Here is a 23,660-nt window from a genome sequence, read left to right as displayed (position 1 = left end):
CCTTCATTATTTCTGGAGCAATATTTAATTAACATCAAAGTAGACAAGGCAAGCGAGAAAGGCAACAAAGATGAGTTGAAAAAAGTGAAGATGATATCAAGATGAGAGACAAATCTAACTGCACCAATGTCACAATAAATATAATGGTTTAAACACACAAACACAGGCAGAAATTGTCAAAGTATATAAAATAGCAAGACTCAACTGTCTGTCACCTGAAAGAAACACACTCAAAGTACAAAGACAAAAAATGATTAAAAGTAAAAGAATAGGGACTTTTCTGGTGGTAGAGTGGATCAGAATCTGCCTGCCAATGCAGGGGACACAGATTGGATCCCTGGTCCAGGAAGACCCATATGCCCAGCTAAGCCCACGTGCCACAACTACTGAGCCCATATGCTGCAACCACTAAAGCTTATGTTGCGCAGTAAGAGACGTCTCTGCAATGAGAAGCCCAGGCACCGCACAGAGGAGTAGCCTCTGCTTGCTGCAGCTAGTGAAAGCCCACATGCAGCAGTGACAATCCAGTGCAACCAAAAATAAATTAAAAAGTCAAAGAATGGAAAAAGATGCACAAGGTTTACATTAATCATAGAAAAACAGAACTGCCTGTATTCATTTCATTCAAATAGATTTCAAAACAAACATTATACAGCCAAACTGATTTTTTTTTTTTTTTAAGGTGGGGGGAGGCACAAGTAAACAATGTCAGGAATGAGAGAGGTAGCATCACTACCGACTCTAGAAATATTAAAATATAAGAAAATATAAAGAAAAATGTTAGGCCAAAAACAGAAAAAAAAAAAAATAGAAAGATGAAATGGACAAATTCCTTGAAAGACAGAGCCACCAAAGCTCATTCAAGAATAAATAATTCGAATAGCATTGCACCTATTAAATAAACAGACTGTTTAACTGTAAGTAGTTAAAAACCTTATAAAACAAAGAAAAATTTTTGCCCAGATGACTTTAATGGTAAATTGCTTCAAACACTAAATAAACAAATAGTACCAATTTTACGTAAAATCTTTCCAAAAATTGACATGAAGAAGTACTTCTCTGAAACCTAAACCTGACGAAGCCTTTACACGAAAAAAAATTACATATCAGTATCCTTCATAAACATAGTTGCAGAAATCCTAAACCAAACTTTAGTGAATTTAAATTTGGTGATATATTAAAGTGATAATTTTAACCCCAAGAATAATTTTAATCCCAAGAATCCAAAGATGGCTTAGCCTTCTCTAATTATACAGTGTAATTTACCTTGTTAGAAAAAAAATAAAACTATATAATCGTTGTCAATAGATGTAGGAAAAATATTAGACAAATCAATGTGTTAGTCTCTCAGTCATGTCCAACTCTTTGTGATTCCTTGGATAGGAATCCCCACCAGGCTTCTCTGTCCATGGAATTCTCCAGGCAAGAATTCTAGAGTAGGTTGCCATTTTCTTCTCAAGACAAATCAATACCCATTCCTAATAAAACCTCTCAGTATTATAGGAATAAAAGGAAAATTCCTCAAACTGGTTAATTTCATTTGTGGAAAATACACAGCACCATATTTAATAGTATAACATTGAATGACTTATTCCAAAATCAAGAACAAAATAAAGATATGTACTCTCACCATTCTTATTCAATATTTGACTAGAGATTCTAGTCCATGAAATCAGGCAAGGGAAAGAAAAATAAAACATCCAGAAAGGAAAAAAAAAAAAGTATTTTTTTTTTCAGATAACATGATTATATATATAGAAAATCCAATGAAATACACACAGAAAAAACTTACCAGAAGAAATAAGTGAGTTTATCAAGGTTTCAGGGTATAATATTAATATCAAACTTTATTATAATTCTACATACTAGCAGAAGACTTTGAAAATAAGAACAACAAATGATAACAATACTATCTACAGTAGCATAAATAATGTGAAATACATGATGATAATCTAACAATATCTACACAAAGAACATTAAAAAGCATTGCTTAAAGAAAATAAGGAATACCTAAATAGAGCAATACACCTTTTTCATGAGTTGAACAAATCAGTATTTTTAAGAATTCAATTTTCCCTAAATTTATGTATGGATTCAGTGCAATTCAAAATTTCAAGTTTTTTTAGAAATGGACAAGCCAATTTAAGACAGAAATACAAAAGCATAGATTAACCAAACAACTCTAAAAAAGAACAACAATGAATAACTACTACCATGTGATTCCAAGATATATTAAAGAACCATAGAATTCAAAATATCATGGTGATGTTGTAAGCCAAGAATAATAAATAAATAAATGGAAAGGAATAGAAAATCCAGAAATAGAGCCAGGCATGTATGGATAATTGTTGACAACAGTGCAAAGGCAATGTAGTGAAGGAAGAATAGTCTTTTCAGCAAATGTTGCAAAAACAATTGAATACTCACAAGCAAAAAACAAACAGAAAACTTCCATACATCCATATATCACTTAGAAATTAATCTAAAATAAGTTCTAGATTTCCATGTAAAATCTAAAACTCTACAATGCCTAGAAGAAAGCATAGGACAAAAGTGAGAAAAATGCTGTGACCTTGAGTTAGGCAACAAGTTCTTAGAAACAATGGAAACAGAAAAATTGACTTCTCTGAAGTCCTGCAGGGGAGGACTTGGAACAAGTTAGGGAAAAATATACAGAGGGAATTGCAACTTTTGCTATCAAGGTGCCAGGCAGCTGGGCCAGTCTCTGCTAAGGAGTTCTGCACTCAACCAGTAGCAGGCATTTCCCTGGGCTCTAATGGTTTACATCTAAGTGATGAAGTATAGCTTAAATTCCAGAAGAGAATTCAAAGGTTTCCTTCTTTTCCTCCAGATCCTTCAAATTCACTGTGCTCTCAATAGATTCGCCTTCTTTTGACATATACTGAATGCAGTTAAAATGCAGTTTTCAGCAAAAACAGTTCCCCTTTGAATATATGCACAGGTCCCTGAAGGATACATACGGGAAACAGCTCCCTGAATTCTAAACCTGCAGGCAGGGAGAAAAAAAAAAAACAGAAAAATTAGATTTACTGCCACCTTGTCTTAAAGCTTCAAGTCATTAATAAATGTGAGCAGGAAAAGGTAAGAGAAGATCTGAATGGGTAAATGGGCAGGTCCTTGTGTGAGAGAGTTGGAGAGAGAGATTCAGAAATTCCCCAGGCTTTTTTCCAGCAAGAGTAGGACACTGCATGGAATGCAGCAGTAACTTCACTAGTAGGTTCAGTGAAGAATAAGAAACTTACGGACTTCCCTGGTTGTTCAGTGGATAAGAATCTGCCTGCCAATGCAGGAGACATGTGTTCGATCCCTGGTCTGGCAAGATCCCATATGCCTTGGAGGAACTAAGCCCATATGCCACAGCTACTGAGCCTGTGCTCTACAGCCCAAGAGCCACAACTACTGAAGCCCATCCGCTAGAACCCATGCCTGGCAATAAGAGAAGCCACTGCAGTGAGAAGCCCACACATCATATGAGGGAGCAGCCCATGCGCGTGACAACTAGGGAAAGCCTACACAAAGCAAAAAAGACCCGGTGCAGTCAAAGATAGAAATAAATAAATAAACAAAACTAAAAAAGAGCATCAAACTTACAAGTGGGGCGTCAAAGGAGTACCATCTTCCCAAAGCCACGAGTAATTGGGTTTCCTCATTGACAACCCCATCCAGAAGGGGAAACTGGAATGGGCAATTGTTTGCTGGATGAATTCCTGTGGGGAGTAACATTTCTGTGTCGATGAATGAGTGGATGTGGACTTTTTAGATTAGAGTCACAAAACTAAAGAACTCAAAAAGAACTTTGACATCTTCTCCATGGCTTTACAGCGATGTCTAGTGGAGCCTAGAAATGCTTAGTAACCTGTCCATCCAAGGTCATGCACATATCCAGTGGCCACACAAGGCTAGAAATCATGTACATGTTCTGATTCTTAAGCAAGCACTCCTCTACTGAGGGTCTAAACAAGATCTACTTACCTATGACCCAATATTCCAGCCCGACACACATCCCATACATCTGTTGAACACTCACCAGTTCATCTGTGCTATTAATCTTCAGCAAGTGGGCATCCAAAGACAAGCAGTTCTCCTGGCTTTTTTCCCAATTAAAAGAGCCAGAGGAAAATTGGTAACAGTTTTCTTCATGCCAGAGCCAGTCTTGGGGACAAGGACCTAGGAAATATAGTATATCTAATCAGTGAGTTATGCCTGAGAAAAGATATTAATATTTCTACAATTCTTAACTCAGTTCACCTCTCAGGACTCCCACATGCATACCATCTCTTCTTAGTCAGAATTACACCCAGACTCTGCAAATCTCTAAATAGCCTAGAGTCTTTATTTCTCCATTTTTTTTTTTTTTTTGGAGAAAAAGAAATGCATTCTGATTTTAGAAAACTAAATTAAAAAGCAAGGCTATTAAAAAGCAAGGCTTGAGCTGGGATGTAATATTAGAAACTGATCTATTTTTTTAAAAATTATGTTTGGAACTATGGAAATGAGAGTTAGGGGATGAATATTTAGTAGCTATTCTGTAACTAAAAGATGTGCTTATATATTTTAAAACTTCATCTCTTTGAATAACAAATTTAGGCTTAGATCCTGTAACTCTTACTTCTGAATAGGTAGCCCTGTGAGGCTTTTGAGTACTTGAGTCATGGCTCATCTGCAGTGAGATTTGCAGTATGTATAAAATATACCTAATTTTGAAAACTTAGTATGAAAAAAAGAATGTAAAATAATGCATGAATAATATTTATACTGATTAGTGTTGCAATAATATTTCAAGTATATTGGATGAAATAAAATACGTCACTAAAATTAATTTCATCTCTTTAATTTTTCATGTGGCTCCTATTGGGGTGGCCAAAAAGTTTGTTCAAGTTTTTTCTGTAATATTTTATAGAATAATAGAAGCTTTAACATTCCATATGTGGTATACCCTGTATTTTCTTTTGGACAGAGCTGCTTTAGGGAGAACAGTATATGGAGGCAAAGTGGGCATCTCCATTTCAACAAGATTTCAGTAGGTAGAGAGTTTTCAGCAGCAAAATTCCCAGGAAGTCCAAAAACCTCAGGGCTTAGGCAACAGGCAAAAACGTGATGGTGTCTGTGTGTCTGTGTGTGTTAGTTGCTCAGTCATGTCTGACTCTTTGTGACCGCGTGGGCTGTAGCTTGCCAGGCTCGTCTGTCCATGGGATTTCTTAAGCAAAAATACTAGAGTGGGCTGCCATGTCCTTCTCCAGGGGAACTTCCCGACCCAGGGATTGAACCCAGGTATCCTGCATTGCAAGCAGACTCTTTCCTGTCTGGGCCACCAGGGAAACCTGTCTATGTGTTTACAGATATTTTAAACACTCCCCGATTCCTTCTCTTCTGCTCCCTCTTCCTCTCACTTCACCTCACCTTTTTCTCCCTCTCATCCTTCCCCTTTCTTCCTTTCTTCATTACCATCATCACCATCTCTCCTGTGTGTTAGTAATACTTGAAACCTCTCTACTAGGGAACAAAGCCCTTTGTGCTACTCTGTGACCAAAAATATAAAAATCAAATCCTCGAGAAAGGCAACATTTCAATTTCACTTTATGGCATAAAATCATGAGATAATTTTGTAAGAACAGGCTTTATCAGAGAGGTCAAAATAGAAGGCAGTGAACTACAAAAGGAGAAAGTGAATGAAAGAGGACATACAGAACACCAGGCTGAAAGCAAAGAATGCAAGATTCTTCTCAATTTGCATAGTCCTGTCTTACTATGTTGAAGGAAAGAGAATATTGGCTTTCTTGAACTAAAAGAAAAGTCTAGGTAGGTTTTCCAAGTCATGAAAAAGTGAAAAAGATGAATCTCATAATGTATTCAAACCACCTGTATTTCTTTAATCATTTTTTATTTAACAAACCCAAAAACTGCTAGGTGCCATTAATGGTTGGCAATAATTTTATGTATTAGCTCATTTAATCCTCATAACAACAGTATGTATAAGTTCATTCATTTTCTTCATTTGGAAGAGAAAATGAGAATTTGAACTTAGGCAGTCTAAATCCAGCATCTGTGTGTTTTATCAGTATATCCCATGTGTGTGTGTGCTCAGTCACTTCAGTAGTGTCTGACGCTTTGTGACCCTCCAGGCTCCTCTGTCCATGGGATTCTCCAGGCAGGAATACTGGAGTGGGTTGCCATATCCTCTTCCAGGGGATCTTCCCAACCCAGGGATTGAACTGTGGCTCCAGCTACTACTACATTGCAGGCGGATTATTTACACACTGAGCCACTTGGGAAGCCCCCATTATATCACATTACCTCTCAAGCTCCTGAGTTTGAATGAATTGAGGAAATACTTCTTGGTGCCCATCAAGACATGTTGACACAGTGTTTTGAGGTAAATCTGGAACTTGCCACTTTTAACAAACTACTTGGGTGACAATTACGTACACTAAAAGTTGAGAACCACCGCTAATTTCAGTGCTAAAATATCTGTTACTTGGAAGGCACTGCATCTTTCTAGCTGGCTGACCTCAAGCAAACTACATATGCAAATTCCCCAGCATCTACCCTCTTCATACTTTTATGGAGAATCACAGACTTGTCAGTAAGAAAGATAAAACTTATCTCAAACTTGGGAAAACTGGCATATTTTTCTGCATAGTATTTTATTGCTGCTTTTGAGAATCTTCTCAAAGCTGCTTGATGAAAGGCATGTCTGCCAGCAGAAGACACAACATCTAGTATTTTTGATTAGTTGTCTAAACTTGGCACCTCTAGAAGATGGTTCTGAACAGTCCTGACATAGTTTTACTCCCATACGACTGATAAAAACAAGACTAGTTTATGGCCCCACCTGTGAAATAAACTATTTTTGATATGTAGCTATGTCTGCTTATATAAACATCCCTGTCCTTGATATATTAGGATCCTTCCTTTAAGCCTTATTTGAGATGGTTTTATTTCCTCAGCTGTTCTTTCCTTAAAGAGATTAATTGACACTTGCTTTAAAAAATCAGCTTGTCTAAAAATTTCTGCTTATTTTGGAAATTTAAATAACCCTGGCTGGAAGAAGCACAAGCTGGAATCAAGATTGCCAGAAGAAATATCAATAATCTCAGATATGCAGACGACACCACCCTTATGGCAGAAAGTGAAGAGGAACTAAAAAGCCTCTTGATGAAAGTGAAAGAGGAGAGTAAAAAAGTTGGCTTAAAGCTTAACATTCAGAAAACTAAGATCATGGCATCTGGTCCCATCACTTCACAGGAAATAGATGGGGAAACAGTGGAAACAGTGTCAGACTATTTTTTTTGGGCTCCAAAATCACTGAGATGGTGACTGCAGCCATGAAATTAAAAGACACTCCTTGGAAGGGAAGTTATGACCAACCTAGACAGGATATTAAAAAGCAGAGACTTTTGCCAAGAAAGGTGCTTTTAGTCAAGGCTATGGTTTTTCCGGTGGTCATGTATGGATGTGAGAGTTGGACTGTGAAGAAAGCTGTGCCGATGAATTGATGCTTTTGAACTGTGGTGTTAGAGAAGACTCTTGAGAGTCCCTTAGACTGCAAGGAGATCCAACCAGTCCATCATAAAGGAGATCAGTCCTGTGTGTTCACTGGAAGGATTGATGTTGAAGCTTAAACTCCAATACTTTGGCCATCTCATGTGAAAAGTTGACTCATTGGAAAAGACCCTAATGCTGGGAAGGATTGAGGGCAGGAGGAGAAGGGGACGACAGAGGATGAGATAGCTGGATGGCGTCACTGACTCGATGGACATGGGTTTGGGTGGACTCGGGGAGTTGGTGATGGACAGGGAGGCCTGGAGTGCTGTGATTCATGGGTTCGCAAAGAGTCGGACACTACTGAGCCACTGAACTGAACTGAACTGTACATACTGAGGGCCTCCCAGGTAGCTCAGTGGTAAAGTATCTGCCTGCCAATGCAGGAGACGTGGGTTTAATTCCTGGGTTGAGAAGATCTCCTGGAGTAGGAAATGGCTACCCACTCCAGTGTTTTTGCCCAGAGAAATCCATGGACAGAGGACCCTGGTGGGTTACAGCCCAAGGAGTCACAGAGTCGGGCATAACTGAGCACATACGTACTGAAGGTATTTGTAAACTGCAAAAGTTTATACGAACCTACTTATCATTAAACTTACCTGGGTTTCAACTTTTTGATCTATAAAATAAATGCATGGGTATCTGTAAACTCTTACTATGTAATCTTTAGTCAACAAAATTACATGGTTGAGGCCATGAGCGATATAAGCAAGAAGCTGGAGAAATCTGTTTATTAGTGGCAGTTAGGTGCTAGTGTCCAGAATAAGATTCTCAGGCACCCCACCAAGAAAGCAAGGTATTACCAAAAGTGACTACATTTCACACTTTCTAATGCTCCCCATGAATAAAACACATACCTGATTTAATTATACACTGTTGAAAAACGGAATAGTACATATGGATCACTTCTGTAATATTATCAGAGTTCGCATTATCCTCTCCTGGTTACAGATGCTACTATTTCTACCACCTCCTAGATTCTGAGTTCACTTCGTTGACTGAGATCAATCAGTTTTTCTCATATGCACTGACTTCCTGTGTCCCTCACATTTTTGTCTGATTTGAAGTATCTACTTAACACTTAAAAGCCAGCTCACCTCTATTGACTCAATTTATGTTGATGTAGTTGTATACTTTAAGAAACAGTCCCATAGAATAAAGCTAATGAAGAGGTGGGAATCCTCAGGACAAAGGAGACCACTTGGGAAAAGAAATCAGTGATTATGATACATTGGAATGGAAAAAGATGAGAATCTGTACAAAGAAGTGGGAGGATTCTGCCAGAAAATCTCAAAACTAAAGTCTTAAAAAGAAAGAGAAAACTCTTGTGAGGAAGGAAATCTTAAACCCACCAGAAAGTGTGGTTGATTGAATCAGATAATCTCAAGAATTTGACATGTGATAGAGTGAGGATGACATGGAATAGGGGCTTCCTTGGTGGCTCAGAGGGTAAAGCATCTGCCTGCAGTGCAGGAGACCTAGGTTCGATTCCTGGGTCTGGAAGATCCCCTGGAGAAGGAAATGGCAACTTTCCTTTTCTGGTATTCTTGCCTGAAAAATTCCATGGACGGAGGAGCCTGGTGGGCTACAGTCCATGGGATCACAAAAAGTCAGACACGACTGAGCAACTTCACTCTCCAGAGCTAGGATGACAAAAATAGAGGACCTCTAATGTAGAACCTGATGAATGAAAAATGATACAGACATCTATACACCAATATTGTCCTTGGGACATTTCAAAAGAAAGGTTAAGATTTACAGATAAACTTCTATTGTCTCTCTGGACCCCTCTCTCCCTCATACCTGAATAGTTTGCTGCCTCTTTCAGAACTTCTTGGAGATTCAGGTTCTGGCGGTGAAGTTCCATTAGTTTCTTGGATTTCTCATCCAGCTTGTGGGCAAGGGTTTCTATCATTTCTTTGAGTTCCTTCTGTGACTCCTGGGCAGATTTTTCTGATCGGCGCTGGGCTAAAATCTGTCCCTCCAGGATATCTTCCTGGTGAGTAATATTTGCTTGCTGTTTCTTTATGAGATCAGAGACCTGGGATACTAAATTAGAAATAAATTTAGATTCCAATTCCAATTCCCAATAAAAAAATTCCTCCACTGGATTTTGAAGAAATCAAAGAGCAGAATCAAGCCATCTGTTTTGACAACAAATCAACCCAACTTTACTCAAATTATGGATTTGGAAGTTATTTTATATTTCTGCAATATACATACATATATATATATATTAATGTTGAAAAATGTCTCAGATACTTGTGATAAAAAACAAACAAACAGGAATTTACTTGTTACTGAGAGTTACACACAAGTTAAAAGAAATCACAAGTTAAATCATTCATCAGTGGCATAAGTAAAATGTAGATAATATAAAATAGGCAGACACCAATCATACTCAGTGACTATTAGTAGCACTTGTCATTAATGATTTACTCTACTGTGTATTAATTCTGTGTCTTAATTGCCCTCTCCCCACCTTCCACACTTCCTGATTTTACATAAAAACTGTGACACTCACCCTGTTTTTGAGAAACTCTCCCATGGGACTATTTTAAGCTGCTTTCGCAAGAATATGAAAACAATTTTTCAATTTTAGCTTGTTTTTTTTTTTTTTTTTGTCTTTAGAAAGAGTGGAGATGAAAGGAAGGTTGTGAAATCAAGCAGGCAACAAATGTTAAGGGTCCAGTGTCTCGATTCTATAAGTTTTATGGTTCAGTACGAAGTAGACCCTTTGGCTTGAAACCCATACTTGACCCTGTTAAAAAGTGATCAGAACCTCAAAGGAAGACTCTTCCAATGACCACCACTGAGTCAAGGGCTCTTCTCCCACATCATTAGGAAAGGATTTATAGGTACAAAGTGTTTATAGATTGAAAAAATAAGTGATTTTTGACCTTAAACACCATTGAGGAACAAATTAGCACTTCAAAGGCGTTCATAAATTGGATTCTAGGATTCTAGAGAGCCAAAATAGCTCAAAGCTATAACCTAAATATATAGGTGGATTAGATGTATGATCATCGCCATTTTTTTCCCTTCTTGGTCACTTTCACCTTTTCATTTCTTTTCCTTTGACATCCCCTCTTTCCTAAATGGCCATATTGTAAATCCAAAGACTGTTTTATTTTAAATATTGTATTTATGAAGACTGTGTTTCTGAGTTAACTTTAAATTGGTATTTAATCATTTGTATTAAAACTCAATGTGAACTAAATGAAGTGTCTTTTTATGGGTCCCTCCGGTGGTCTTATGGGTTAGTAACTTCAAATTATTTCCTTCCTCATTATTCTGGGATTTAAATGGACTCTATCCATGAAGTTCCGGAAACAAAATCAAACAAAAACCTAATATCCGTAATCTTCATCCATGCCTCAATCTATTTGAGGGAAGAACACAATAAACTCATTCATCTTCCCATTCACTCCTAAAAACAGTCTGCCTCAAATGTATCTAAATCAAGGTGGCTTATAGTTACTATGAAACCAACTAATAAACCCTGTTTATAAGCCCTCATTTTTTTTTCTCCCTTCTTTCCTGCTTCAGCACTTACATTGCAGTATCAACAATATAACAGTCACCAGTAATCCCAGACAAAGGACCCCTAGAGTCACAGCAGCAGGGTACCACCTCCAAGAGGAAACAAAACCTAGAGTGATTCAGAAAGACAAAAATGATGGAGGTAAGTGGTCAAACAATTCTTTGGATCCAGCCTGTACCTGGCACTTTGCATTACTTACTTCTAGTCTTTCCAATGACTCTGCAAATAATTCACTATCCACATTTACAGGCAAAAAATATGAGCAGTTAAAAACTTTAAGTAATTTACCCGTGGTCACACAACTGATGAAATTTAGGAGCTGGGATTCAATATCAGATATTTGACTCCAAGGATCTGATTCTAGTTAAGTTCATTTTTTTTTTTCTTTTTTCTTTTTGGCCTTGCCACTCTAAACTTCCCTGCCCAGGGACCAAAGTCATGCCCATGACATTGGAAGCATGGAATCCTAACCACTGGATCACCTGGGAATTCTCCAAGTATCTGATTCTAAAGCATATACTTTGTCTCAAGAAACTCTCAGTGCAGCTTGGTTGGATCAACTTCCACCACAAGGCAGAGAGTCTGATATTTTCAGTATAGACCATGTGTATGTATGCATATGTGTGCACACACACCCACACTCCCTACACACATAACCACCGTTATAAGTAACATATAATAAATGAATACTAGACATCAAACAAGTAAAGTCTTTAGTCAGTTAACCAACTGAGAAAGTCTCAAAGAACTAACATATAATTCTATGCTATTTAGTTTTTATTTCATTAAAAATAAATACATCTTGGACCTGGGGTTATTGACCAAAGAAAAAATATAAATGAAACTCTATTCACTCGATTCATATTAATATCATGTCCTACACTCATATCAGCTATAGCACTCTTGTTACGAGAAAAAAATGCCCTATTATTATAAAAGCAAATCATGTAGCTCACTAGCGTATGAATATCTTATTATTCATCACCAAAAAAGCACAGATACTACCGGTTCAGAAAGAAAACATTTCAAATAAAGGATTTGGACTCCTCACCTTGTAAGATAAACAAATAAGGCACTGAAAATGTTAACTCTATATGCAAATAAGGAAACTGACAATTCAGTGAGTTGCCTAAGATCACACAGATGTTAAGATCCAAACAGAGATCTTTAATCCAATTGCGAGTAGCTACATGGCTTGGACCATCACATCATAAAAGCTCCAGTGTGAATGTATAATGATTCAAATCAATCAGTGATCAAATATTACTATTTTCACTGAGTTCTCAAGTGTTAAATGCACTCTACAGATGAATCAAACCAAATAGAAATTTTGACAGGAAGGAATATGGTTGATTCAAGAGTGATTAAGCTTCTACAATATGTCTGGCAAATTAGTAGAAAGGAAGTTGAAGATAATTATGTGTCTTGCAAATAATTGCTCAATCCTAGCATTAGGAGAAAATATCTGGGTAAATCTTTCAGTCGACATTTCCCTCTGGTCAATATTCCTCCCATATTATAGCTCAGTCTTAACTCTACCACTTAATAGCCACATAAAACTGGGTAATTTAGTTAATCCTCCTGATTACCAGTTAGTCCTCTGTAAAAGGGATATGATAGTAGTCCCAACCTCAAGGTGTAAAGCTTTAATGCATATAAAATGAATATCATAGAAACTAGCCTATAGCAAATGATCAATAAGAGTTGGTTATCAGCACCCTCTACTACATCATCATTCATACCAAGTTGGCTTATCATTATCTTCTTTAATAACCATTATATCTGACTTGTTTTCCTTTTAAGTAAATGTTATTAACTCTAATACTTTCCCACACCCAGGCATTGTAGTTTTCTACTCCTATATTTAGTTAGTTTACATGTCTAAATTAACTCTGTCCTTGTATTCATTTACCCACCTGTAGTACCTTTTGCTGTCTTGCCATTTGGCTTCTGATCAAGTTGATCTTTCATACCCTTGGGGTCATCAACAGTCATTTTCAAATGTATTCCAAGAATGAGAGAGTGAAGCTGTTGAGGACTTCTACAAAGTAAAAGTTTGTGAGTTCCTGCTGGAGTGTTTAAATAGCTACTGATATCTGGTGGAATGACTCAATCATTGGTAGGAGGAAGGAGCAGCTTTGCTTCATATTGGGAAGTTGGCTGACGCAAATTCTTGAGATATGTCTATTGCAGGAAGGGAAAGTGGTGAATCTGAGAGTGTTTCAGGATATTTCACCAAGTAATTTATGAAAGGGAAAATTGTATTTTCCATGAGCCTTAGAGGAGTGGATTTTTACCCATGCTTCAGATAAGAAAACTGAAATTTAAAAGGCTAAGTCCCACAAAATTTGTAGAAGAGTGTGCATTTAGCCCAGATTTTTATTCCAATATCCATAAATGTTTATTTCACTATAACAGACTATCTCTACACTGGTGTCTTTCATAAGTCTCACATTTTCTTTTTTAATTTTGATATATTTTTGGTCAGCAATAGGCTTAGGAATTTGGCAGTTAATCACATATGACTCATCTCTCTAGCCATGACAACCTTGGTAATCTTAGAACTTAGGAATGCTATTTCATATAGTGGCAGTATAGAGAAATTTGCAGCAGATGGAGCTAGTTTGTTTTTTTCCTTTACTATTCCCTTGTTCTATAATCCAGGGGAATGTCTTTGGCTATAAATTGGGATACTACAATGTCTACTTGATAATGTAGACAAAGTTGCTGTAGGGATGCAAATAAGATACTGAGTGAAAGTGCTAAGCTTTGTACTTCAAACACAGTAACAACTCAATAAATGATAGCTATTATTATTAGCAGTAGTGACACGGCAGATGGTGATTGCAGCCATGAAATTAAAAGATGCTTGCTCCTTGGAAGGAAAGTTATGACTAACCTAGATAGCATATTCAAAAGCAGAGGCATTACTTTGCCAACAAAGGTCTGTCTAGTGAAGGTTATGGTTTTTCCTGTGGTCATGTATGGATGTGAGAGTTGGACTGTGAAGAAGGCTGAGCGCCGAAGAATTGGTGCTTTTGAACTGTGGTGTTAGAGAAGACTCTTGAGAGTCCCTTGGACTGCAAGGAGATCCAACCAGTCCATTCTGAAGGAGATCAGCCCTGGGATTTCTTTGGAAGGAATGATGCTAAAGCTGAAACTCCAGTACTTTGGCCACCTCATGCGAAGAGTTGACTCATTGGAAAAGACTCTGATGCTGGGAGGGATTGGGGGCAGGAGGAGAAGGGGACGACAGAGGATGATATGGCTGGATGGCATCACTGACTCGATGGACTTGAGTCTGAGTGAACTCTGGGAGTTGGTGATGGACAGGGAGGCCTGGAGTGCTGTGATTCATGGGGTCGCGAAGAGTCGGACACGACTGAGCGACAGAACAAACTGAACTGAACTGAACTGAACACTCAGTTCAGTTCAGTCACTCAGTCGTGTCCTACTCTTTGTGACCCCATGAATCGCAGCACACCAGGCCTCCCTGTCCATCACCAACTCCCAGAGTTTATCCAAGTCCATGTCCATCGAGTCAGTGATGCCATCCAGCCATCTCATCCTCTGTCGTCCCCTTCTCCTCCTGCCTTCAATCTCTCCCAGCATCAGGGTCTTTTCAAATGAGTCAGCTCTTTGCATCAGGTGGCCAAAGTACTGGAATTTCAGTTTCAACATCAGTCCTTCCAGTGAACACTCAGGATTGATCTCCTTTAGGATGGACTGGTTGGATCTCCTTGCAGTCCAAGGGACTCTCAAGAGTCTTCTCCAACACCACAGTTCAAAAGCATCAATTCTTCGGTGCTCAACTTTCTTTATAGTCCCACTCTGACATCCATATGTGACCACAGGAAAAACCATAGCCTTGACTAGACGGACCTTTGTTGACACAGTAATATCTCTGCTTTTTAATATGCTGTCTAGGTTGGTCATAACTTTCCTTCCAAGGAGTGAGTGTCTTTTAATTTCATGGCTGCAATCACCATCTCAGTGATTTTGGAACTCCCTAAATAAAGTCAGCCACTGTTTCCACTGTTTCCCCATCTATTTCCCATGAAGTGATGGGACTGGATGCCATGATCTAGTTTTCTGAATGTTGAGCTTTAAGTCAACTTTTTCACTCTCCTCTTTCACTTTCATCAAGAGGCTCTTTAGTTCTTCTTCACTTTCTGCCATAAGGGTGGTGTCATCTGCATATCTGAGGTTATTGATATTTCTCCTGGCAATCTTGATTCCAGCCTGTGCTTCCTCCAGCCCAGCGTTTCTCATGATGTATTCTGCATATAAGTTAAACAAGCAGGGTGACAATATACAGCCTTGACGTACTCCTTTTCCTATTTGGAACCAGTCTGTTGTTCCATGTCCAGTTCTAAATGTTGCTTCCTGACCTGCATACAGGTTTACACTCAACAGAGTTGAATTTTTCATCAAAGAATACATTTTATATGTGTTTGCCTTAAGTCACAAAGATTTCTATGGAATCTCAACAAAGATACTATATGTGTTGCTGCTGAGTCACTTCAGTCGTGTCTGACCCTGTGCGACCCCATAGACAGCAGCCCACCAGGCTTCTCTGTCCCTGGGATTCTCCAGGCAAGAATACATTCTCCAGTGCATGAGAATGAAAAGTGAAGTTGCTCAGTCATGTCCGACTCTTTGCGACCCCATGGACTGTAGCCTACCAGGCTCCTCTGTCCATGGGATTTTCCAGATAAGAGTACTGGAGTGGGTTGCCATTTATTCACTGATAAAATTCTCACCTATCCCCCCTCCACCCCCGACAACTTCCTAACCAGAAAAGAAATCTCTCCTTGCAATTATCCTTGCTTAAAAAAAAAAAAAAATCCTTATCTATGAGAGATATTTTTTGAATTATTTATGGGCAAAAATGGTGTGATAGCTAATATATGCTTTAAAATATATAAAGAAGGGACTACATAGGGAGGCTTCCCTGGTGGTCCAGTGGCTAAGACTCCGTGCTGCTAAGGCAGGGGCCCCGAGTTCAATCCCTGGGAAGGGAACTAGATCCCACATGCTGCAACTAAGACCTGGTGTAGCCAAATAAATAAATACTTTTTAAAAAGCAGAGACTACATAAAAGAAGATTGGGGAAAAGTAAATAAATAAAATATTTAGGAAACCATTAGGAAAACTCACCAATATGATAGTTTAATTAGGATTTCATTTCTGTCCCTAAGTTTTTTGCCCTCCCTTTTTCTGTACAGGGTACCGGAGACCAAATTGAAAATAGTTTGTCTATCACTTAAAGTGCTACTCTGTGAAACAGTTCACAAAGGAAAACTCAGCATGTAGCCGATATGTCCTCCTCCAATCAGCTTGTAACAAATCAGTGTTACTTTCCTTTTAACTAAAGACCCATTCCATCTCCCTTGATTGTGAATGCCAGGAAGCAAGATTAAATACATTACTGCATTTGCCACAGTAACTGTTCACATAAATAGAATCTCAGGAAATTATTTTAATGATGATTAATAAATACTGAAATGACACCACAATGAAGTAGAAACCTTTTCATTTCTCACAGTGACAGCTATTTTGGAGGCCATCAATATTCTAGTGGATTAAGATGAGCCATTATGGGCTTCCCCCATGGCTCAGCAGTAAAGAATCTGCCTGTGACGCAGGAGACACAGGAGATATGGGTTCAGTCCTGGGCTGGGAAGATCCAGGGGATTTCCTGGAGGAAGAAATGGCAACCCATTCCAGTATTCTTGCTGGGAATATCCCATGGACAGAGGAACCCAGCAAGCTACCATCCATATGGTCCCAAAGAGTCAGACACGACTGAGCACACATACACTAGAAGATGAGACATATAGGTAATTTTGTTGAGGGAAGGGACATGACACATGCTTCTTAGAGCATATCCCATCCTCCTAGCCTTTACGAGTTGTCCTGGGAAGTAGTGTATCAGAAGGATGCATGTGAGTACATAGTTAAAATACCCAAAGAAAATCACATGACCAGAAAGAACTATAGAAGCCCTAAGATTGAGCTAGATCTCTAAGAATTCTGATATTCACCTCCACACTTCACTTATGAGACCCAGAAAAGCATAATCATCCATTGTCCTTTGGGCCAACACTCACAGGAATCTCCCTAAGCAGTCTGGGACTTGGTGCCGAGCTCTACAAATCCTGTACTTCCTTTAGAAACAATTCTTTTTTGTTTTAATAAATCCTCTCAACTTAACATTTAGAGGTTGGACTGTCATCGTCAATTTCTTTTTCCACCTTCATTTTCTATATTCTAACATGCACTGTCAGTTCAGTTCAGTTCAGTTGCTCAGTCATGTCCAACTCTTTGCGACCCCATGAACTGCAGCATGCCAAGCCTCCCTGTCCATCACCAACTCCTGGAGTTTACTCAAACTCATGTCTGTTGAGTCGGTGATGCCATCCAACCATCTCATCCTCTGTTGTCCCCTTTTCCTCCTGCCTTCAGTCTTTCCCAGCATCAGGGGCTTTTCAAATGAGTCAGTTCTTCCTATCAGGTGGCCAAAGTATTGGAGTTTCAACTTCAACATCAGTCCTTCCAATGAATATTCAGGACTGATTTCCTTTAGGATGGACTGGTTGAATCTCTTTGCAGTCCAAGGGACTCTCAAGAGTCTTCTCTAACACCACAGTTCAGAAGCATCAATGCTTCAGCACTCAGTTCTCTTTATAGGACAACTCTCACATCCACATATGACTACTGGAAAAACCATAGCTTTGACTACATGGACTTTTGTTGGCAAAGTAATGTCTCTGCTTTTAATATGCTGTCTAGGTTAGTCTTAACTTTCCTTCCAAGGAGCAAGCATCTTTTAGTTTCATGGCTGAAGTCACCATCTGCAGTGACTTTGGAGCCCCCCAAAATATAGTGTCAGTGTTTCCCCATCTATTTCCCATGAAGTGATGGGACCAGATGCAATGATCTTAGTTTTCTTTTTTTTTTTTTTTTTAAATTTTTTTATTTTTTTTATTTTTTTGATCTTAGTTTTCTAAATGTTGAGTTTTTGACTTTCCTCTTTCACTTTCATCAAGAGGCTCTTTAGTTCTTCTTCACTTTCTGCCATAAGGGTGGTATCATCTGCATATTTGAGGTTATTGATATTTCTCCCAGCAATCTTGATTCCAGCTTCTGCTTTATCTAGTCCAGTGTTTCTCATGATATACTCTGCATATAGGTTATATAAGCAGGGTGACAATATACAGCCTTGACGTACACCCTTCCCAATTTGGAACCAGTCTATTGTTCCATCTCCAGTTCTAACATGCACTGTGTTGATTCTCAATTACTTTGGTGTTATTCCAGCTCTCCATTTAAACTATAAACTCTTGAAAAGTAAGGATTTATTGCCTTCTGTTAAGGAAATCTCATTCTTTTCTACACCAGGCATACCATGTAAATTGTGTTATATTCTACAAACAGTTAACAGTTAGCACATGAGGTTCTCAACTATCAAGACATCACCAGCATGAACTAGATTTTTAAACTACAAAGAAATTTAAGGAAAATCTATCTCAATTGTATTATTTTGAGAAAGTAGAACTAAAGCCGTCCCCCAACACCACAACTCTATTAAGTGGTTTACTATCTTTTTTCTGTCTGATGCTACACAAAAACTCAGTTCACTGTTCTTTCAGTTATATCAGATCATAAAAGACATAGGTGATTTCTTCTGAGTGGTATTATAAATGCAGTATGCTGCTGCTGCTGCTGCTAAGTCATTTCAGTCATGCACAACTCTGTGCGACCCCAGAGACAGCAGCCCACCAGGCTCCTCTGTCCCTGGGATTCTTCAGGCAAGAATACTGGAGTGGGTTGCCATTTCCTTCTCCAATGCATAAAAGTGAAAAGTGGAAGTGTAGTTGCTCAGTCATGTCCGATTCTTCAAGACCCCATGGACTGTACCCTACCAGGCTCCTCCATTCGTGGGATTTTCCAAGCAAGAGTACTGGAGTGGATTACCATTGCCTTCTAATGCAGTATGAAACTCTCTCAAAGGATTCAGTGAGAGAGTTTTCATATCACCAAGACAGAGAATATCAATTTCACACAAGACTTTAAACATGTTGTCTGGTAGAGGATACCTGCATTCACTCTCAAACCTTTTCTTTTCATTTGTTTTTATTTTTTGTCACACCCTACCCCTTGCAGGATCTCAGTGTCCCCAAACAGGTGCCTAGAGTCTTAACCACAGGACTGCCAGAGAAGTCCTGCAAACTTTTTCTTGATGTCTCTTGAAGAAGGGACTCAGAGCTCACATGGAGGTGCCGTCATGTGGACAGTGTGAAAAACTAGATCAGTCACTGTCTTCCACGTGATCTAGTTCCTCAGCACGGCCATGTTGAGAGCCATGTTTTGCCTTCTGCTATTCAAGCCCATTAGAAATAAGTGATTTTTTTAAATTGTGACAAATGTTATATACCATTTTAACCATTTTTAGGTGTACAGTTTCACGGCATTAAACACATTCACATTGCTGCTTAACCTTTCACACTATCCATCTCCATAACATGCTCATCTTCTCTAACTGAAACTGTATCCTTTAAACAATAACTCCTGTGATGGTTGATTTTATGCATCAACATGACTGGGTCACAGCCTGCCCAGATATTTGGTCCAACATTCTTCTGAGTGTTTCTGCATGGGTGTTTTTGGATGAGATTACCATTTCAATTACCATTTCAATATGGGCTTCCCTGGTGGCTCAGATGGAAAAAATCTGCCTGCCATGCAGGAAACCCGGGTTCGATTCCTGGGTTGATAAGACCTCCTGGAGAAGGAGTATTCTTCAACCCACACCAGTATTCTTGCCTGGAGAATCCCATGGACAGAGAAGTCTGGTGGGCTACTGTCCATGGGGTAGCCATGAGTCAGACACGACTAACCAGCTAACACTTAATCAGTAGAGTAAAGCAGATTTCTCTCCATGTGAGTGGGTTTCATCCGATCAGTTAAAAGCCTGAATAGACCAAAGGACTAGCCTTCCTCCAAAAAAGGGAAAAAAAAAAAAAAATTCTCCAAGAGATAGCCTTTGGACTTGGACAGGAACTCACCGCTGACTAGCCTAGGTCTAGACCCTGCCAGCTCACACTACAAATTTAGACTTGCAGCCTCCATAATTGAATGAGTCAATTTCTTATAATAAATCTCTTTAGGTATATAAACAAATTCTATTGGTTTCATTTCCCTGGAAAACCCTGACTCATACAACACCCCACTTCTTCTTCCCCCCAGTTTCTGAAACCACCATCCTATTTTTTGCCTTTATGAATCTGACTACTCTAGGAACCTCATACAAGTGGAAGTTTATGATATTTGTCCTTTTATATCTGTCTTATTTCATTTAGCATAATGTCTTTAAGATTCATCCAATGTTTTAGTATATGGGCTTTACCCATATATACCCAGGTGACTCAGTGGTAAAGACCTCGCCTGCAGTGCAGGAGATGCAAAAGATGTGGGTTCAATCTTTGAGTCAGGAAGATCTCCTGGAGAAGGAAATGGCAACCCACTCCAATATTCTTGCCTGGAGGATCCCATGGTCAGAGGAACCTGGCAGGTTACAGTCCATGCAGTTACAGAGTCAGGCATGACTAGAGCATGAACACAACAGCAGTAACATTGTAGCAACTGTCAGAATTTCCTTCCTTTTTAAGGCTGAATAATATTTCACTGCATAAGTATGTCACGTCTTGTTTATCCGTTGATTCATTGAGGAATTTTTGGCTTTTTCCTGTTTTGGAAAGATCCTTGGGGATAATTTCTGCAATCTTTATGTGGCAGATAGGTGGACAGACTTGATAGACTGTAAGTGGTTCTCATTATTCCTGTGTCATCTCTTCCTCTTAAACGTGGGTGGAATCTGTGGCTTGGGATGAAGTAAAGGTGATGTAATGTACGTGATCATGTATATGTGTTTACATAAGGTATTGTGCCTATCTCAAAAGACAAATGTGCATGAATTCTGCCTAGGGGAGCTTAGAAATGAATCCTTTCCCAGTTAAGCCTTTCAGTGAAAATGCAAGCCAGAAAACACCTTGAGCACAGCCTCATGAGACCCTAAGGAGAGACTCTAACTAAACTGTGCCCACATTTCTGAGCCACAGGTATTGTGAAATAATAAATGTATATCATTTTATATCACTACTTACATAATTTGTAGTAATGTGTTACATGGCATATAAAACCAGTAATTCTATGATAGTCTTAATCCTCCTATTTTGTTAAACTTCCTTGAGTCTAGTCCTATCACTGACTTTTAGTACCTCTCAAGTTGCCACTCAATACTTAAACTGGAATATTGGTTTGTAAAATAGAGACGCTATATTTTGTCTTCCTGGTGGAGCTTCCAGTAGTTGTAAGATAGAACTGGTTTCTCCTGTTATAGTATATATTTTTGAAGATCCACCGTTGAACACTTCATAGCTCACCCTAGATGCCTCAGAGTAGTAATAGTCTTAGTCTCTGTTTTGCTGAATGCTTCCCTAGTGGTTCAGCAGTAAAGAATCCACCTGCCAATGCAGAAGATGCGGGTTCAATCCCTGTGTGGGGAAGATCCCCTGGAGCAGGAAAGGGCAAACCGCTCATGTATTCTTGCCTGAGAAATCACATGGACAGAAGAATCTGGCGGGCTACAGCCCATGGGGTTGCAACTTAGCAACTAAACAACAACAGCAACAGCAACCCTGACCTGACCTAGGCAAGGACCAAAGGAGAATAATCAAAGGAACCAGACATAAAAAATTCCTTAGCCCCACTTATTACAGGTATTGTATAACAATTCCCTGAAGCATAGGTGAAAAGACCTGTGTACAGTCCCCTCCATTGGTTCCACACCACGTCCTTAACAACCTGGGTACAAGCTAATGATTCACGAGCATAATGGAACCGCAAAATTGTGTAGGGTTGTAATGAGATCATTCCCTTCTGGCTCAGCCACCTGCCCTTCCAATGCAGATTGTCTTCAGTCTTCTCACTTGCCTTCTCTTTCCTCTCTCATCAGTCCCTACATGGATGCTTTGATAGAGACTGAGCTCAGAGTTAAAACTGCCACAAGGCATAATCACTTCCATTTGAATAAACAAGAAGTTCTCTTTCACTAACCCAGTGGTGGAGAGAGGGGTGGGGGAGGGGAAGCAGCAGCAGTAATTCTAAGAAAAATAACAAGAAGGTCATTAACAGAATTCCATTTGTTCTAACTTGTTAGGAAGCTGGAGGGCAAAGAGATGATGGCAATCACAAGGCAGGAAAGTGCAATGGGGGTGAAAAATGTCATGTTAATAGGAAAACCTGTTCATGCAGGTGACGGCTGGCATGATTGGGAGAGAAGAGGGCCAGGGTAGCAAGGGGAAATATTCAAGAACAGGAATCCCAAGAAAGCTAAAACAAGGTCATGGTGACAATACATGAAGCAGGAGGACATGTTTTGCAGTCTATTGATGGTAAAAGTCATTGCTGAAACTGAGTGGAAATCAAAATAATCCTGGCTAACACTCACAAAATATTTTTTTCATATCAGGGTTGTATATGTAGCCTGGTGGAATACAGTCCATGGGGTCACAAAGAGTCAGACATGACTAAGCCGTTTTTCACTACATTCACGGTATATGTATTTCATACACATTAACATATTTAATCTAAATGTATAAAAGTTAGTGTTAGTCATTCAGTCATGTCCAACTCTTTGCAAACCCATGGACGGTAGCCCACCAGGTTCCTCTGTCCATGGGATTTCTCATGCAAGAATACTGGAGTGGGTAGCCATTCCCTTCCCCAGGGGATCTTCCCAACCCAGAGATTGAATCCATGTCTCCTGCATTGCAGGCAGATTCTTTAGCATCTGAGCCGCCATAAGTGTATGAAGTAACTTGATGCTTTTGAATTACGGTTCTGGAGAAGACTCTTGAGAGTCCCTTGGACTTCAAGGAGATCAAACCAGTCAATACAAAAGGAAATCAACCCTGCATATTCACTGGAAGGACTGATGCTGGAGCTGAAGCTCCAATACTTTGGCTACCTGATGCAAAGAGCTGACTCATTGGCAAAAATCCTGATGCTGAGAAAGATTGAGGGCAGAGGAGAAGAGGGCAGCAGAGGATGAGATGGTTGGATGGCATCACCAACTCAATGGACATGAGTTGGAGCAAACTCCGAGAGACAGTGAAGGGTAGGGAAGCCTGGTGTGCTGCAGTTCATGGGGTCACAAAGAGTTAGACACAACTCAGTAACTAAACAATGAACAATAACAGCAATTATTATTATTACTATTATCCATTTTATATAGGATGAAACTGAGCCAACAGAGAGATGTAATATCTTGCTCAAGATCCCACAGCTAATAAGTGACCAAGTAAGTATTTCACTCCACAGACAATGTAGCTGGAGTCTTAGCCATGATGGCCCACTGTCTCTGACATGAGTAAGAGAAGAGCAAGTTTAATGATGCTACATCACACTCTGAATAGAAATACTCTAATCAAAATTCCTTCATGTCTCTGATTGTATTTTTTCTATGGAACAACATCTAGGGCAGGTC

At 39.1% G+C, this 23,660-nt stretch overlaps 1 protein-coding gene across 4 annotated transcripts; it reads right to left on the bottom strand.

Moving 5' to 3' along the window:
* Nucleotides 1–371: 371 nt before the first annotated feature.
* Nucleotides 372–13,193, bottom strand: OLR1 (oxidized low density lipoprotein receptor 1). 4 transcript variants are annotated; one of them, XM_005207046.5, is made up of 6 exons: nt 13,024–13,193; nt 11,120–11,215; nt 9,367–9,612; nt 4,049–4,188; nt 3,613–3,728; nt 372–3,007 (listed from the first exon to the last, which is right to left on the bottom strand). In XM_005207046.5, exons 1-6 carry the CDS (start codon nt 13,100–13,102, stop codon nt 2,863–2,865), a joined length of 822 nt encoding a protein of 273 aa, XP_005207103.1. In that variant the 5' UTR covers nt 13,103–13,193; the 3' UTR covers nt 372–2,862.
* Nucleotides 13,194–23,660: the final 10,467 nt, after the last annotated feature.

The sequence above is a fragment of the Bos taurus genome, chromosome 5, assembly GCF_002263795.3.
Source record: "Bos taurus isolate L1 Dominette 01449 registration number 42190680 breed Hereford chromosome 5, ARS-UCD2.0, whole genome shotgun sequence".
In the NCBI taxonomy this organism is placed as follows: Eukaryota; Metazoa; Chordata; class Mammalia; order Artiodactyla; family Bovidae; genus Bos; species Bos taurus.
This window is presented reverse-complemented; position numbering and strand designations above follow the sequence as displayed.

Excerpts from the sequence above, each read along its gene's own strand:
- OLR1 (XM_005207046.5), bottom strand. The coding sequence starts at position 13,102 with ATGACTGTTGATGACCCCAAGGGTATGAAAGATCAACTTGATCAGAAG. Across the intron at positions 11,216-13,023 it reads GACAGCAAAAGGTACTACAG|GTTTTGTTTCCTCTTGGAGG; the intron begins GTGGGTAAATGA and ends GAATCACTCTAG. Across the intron at positions 9,613-11,119 it reads TATATTGTTGATACTGCAAT|TATCCCAGGTCTCTGATCTC; the intron begins GTAAGTGCTGAA and ends TTTCTAATTTAG.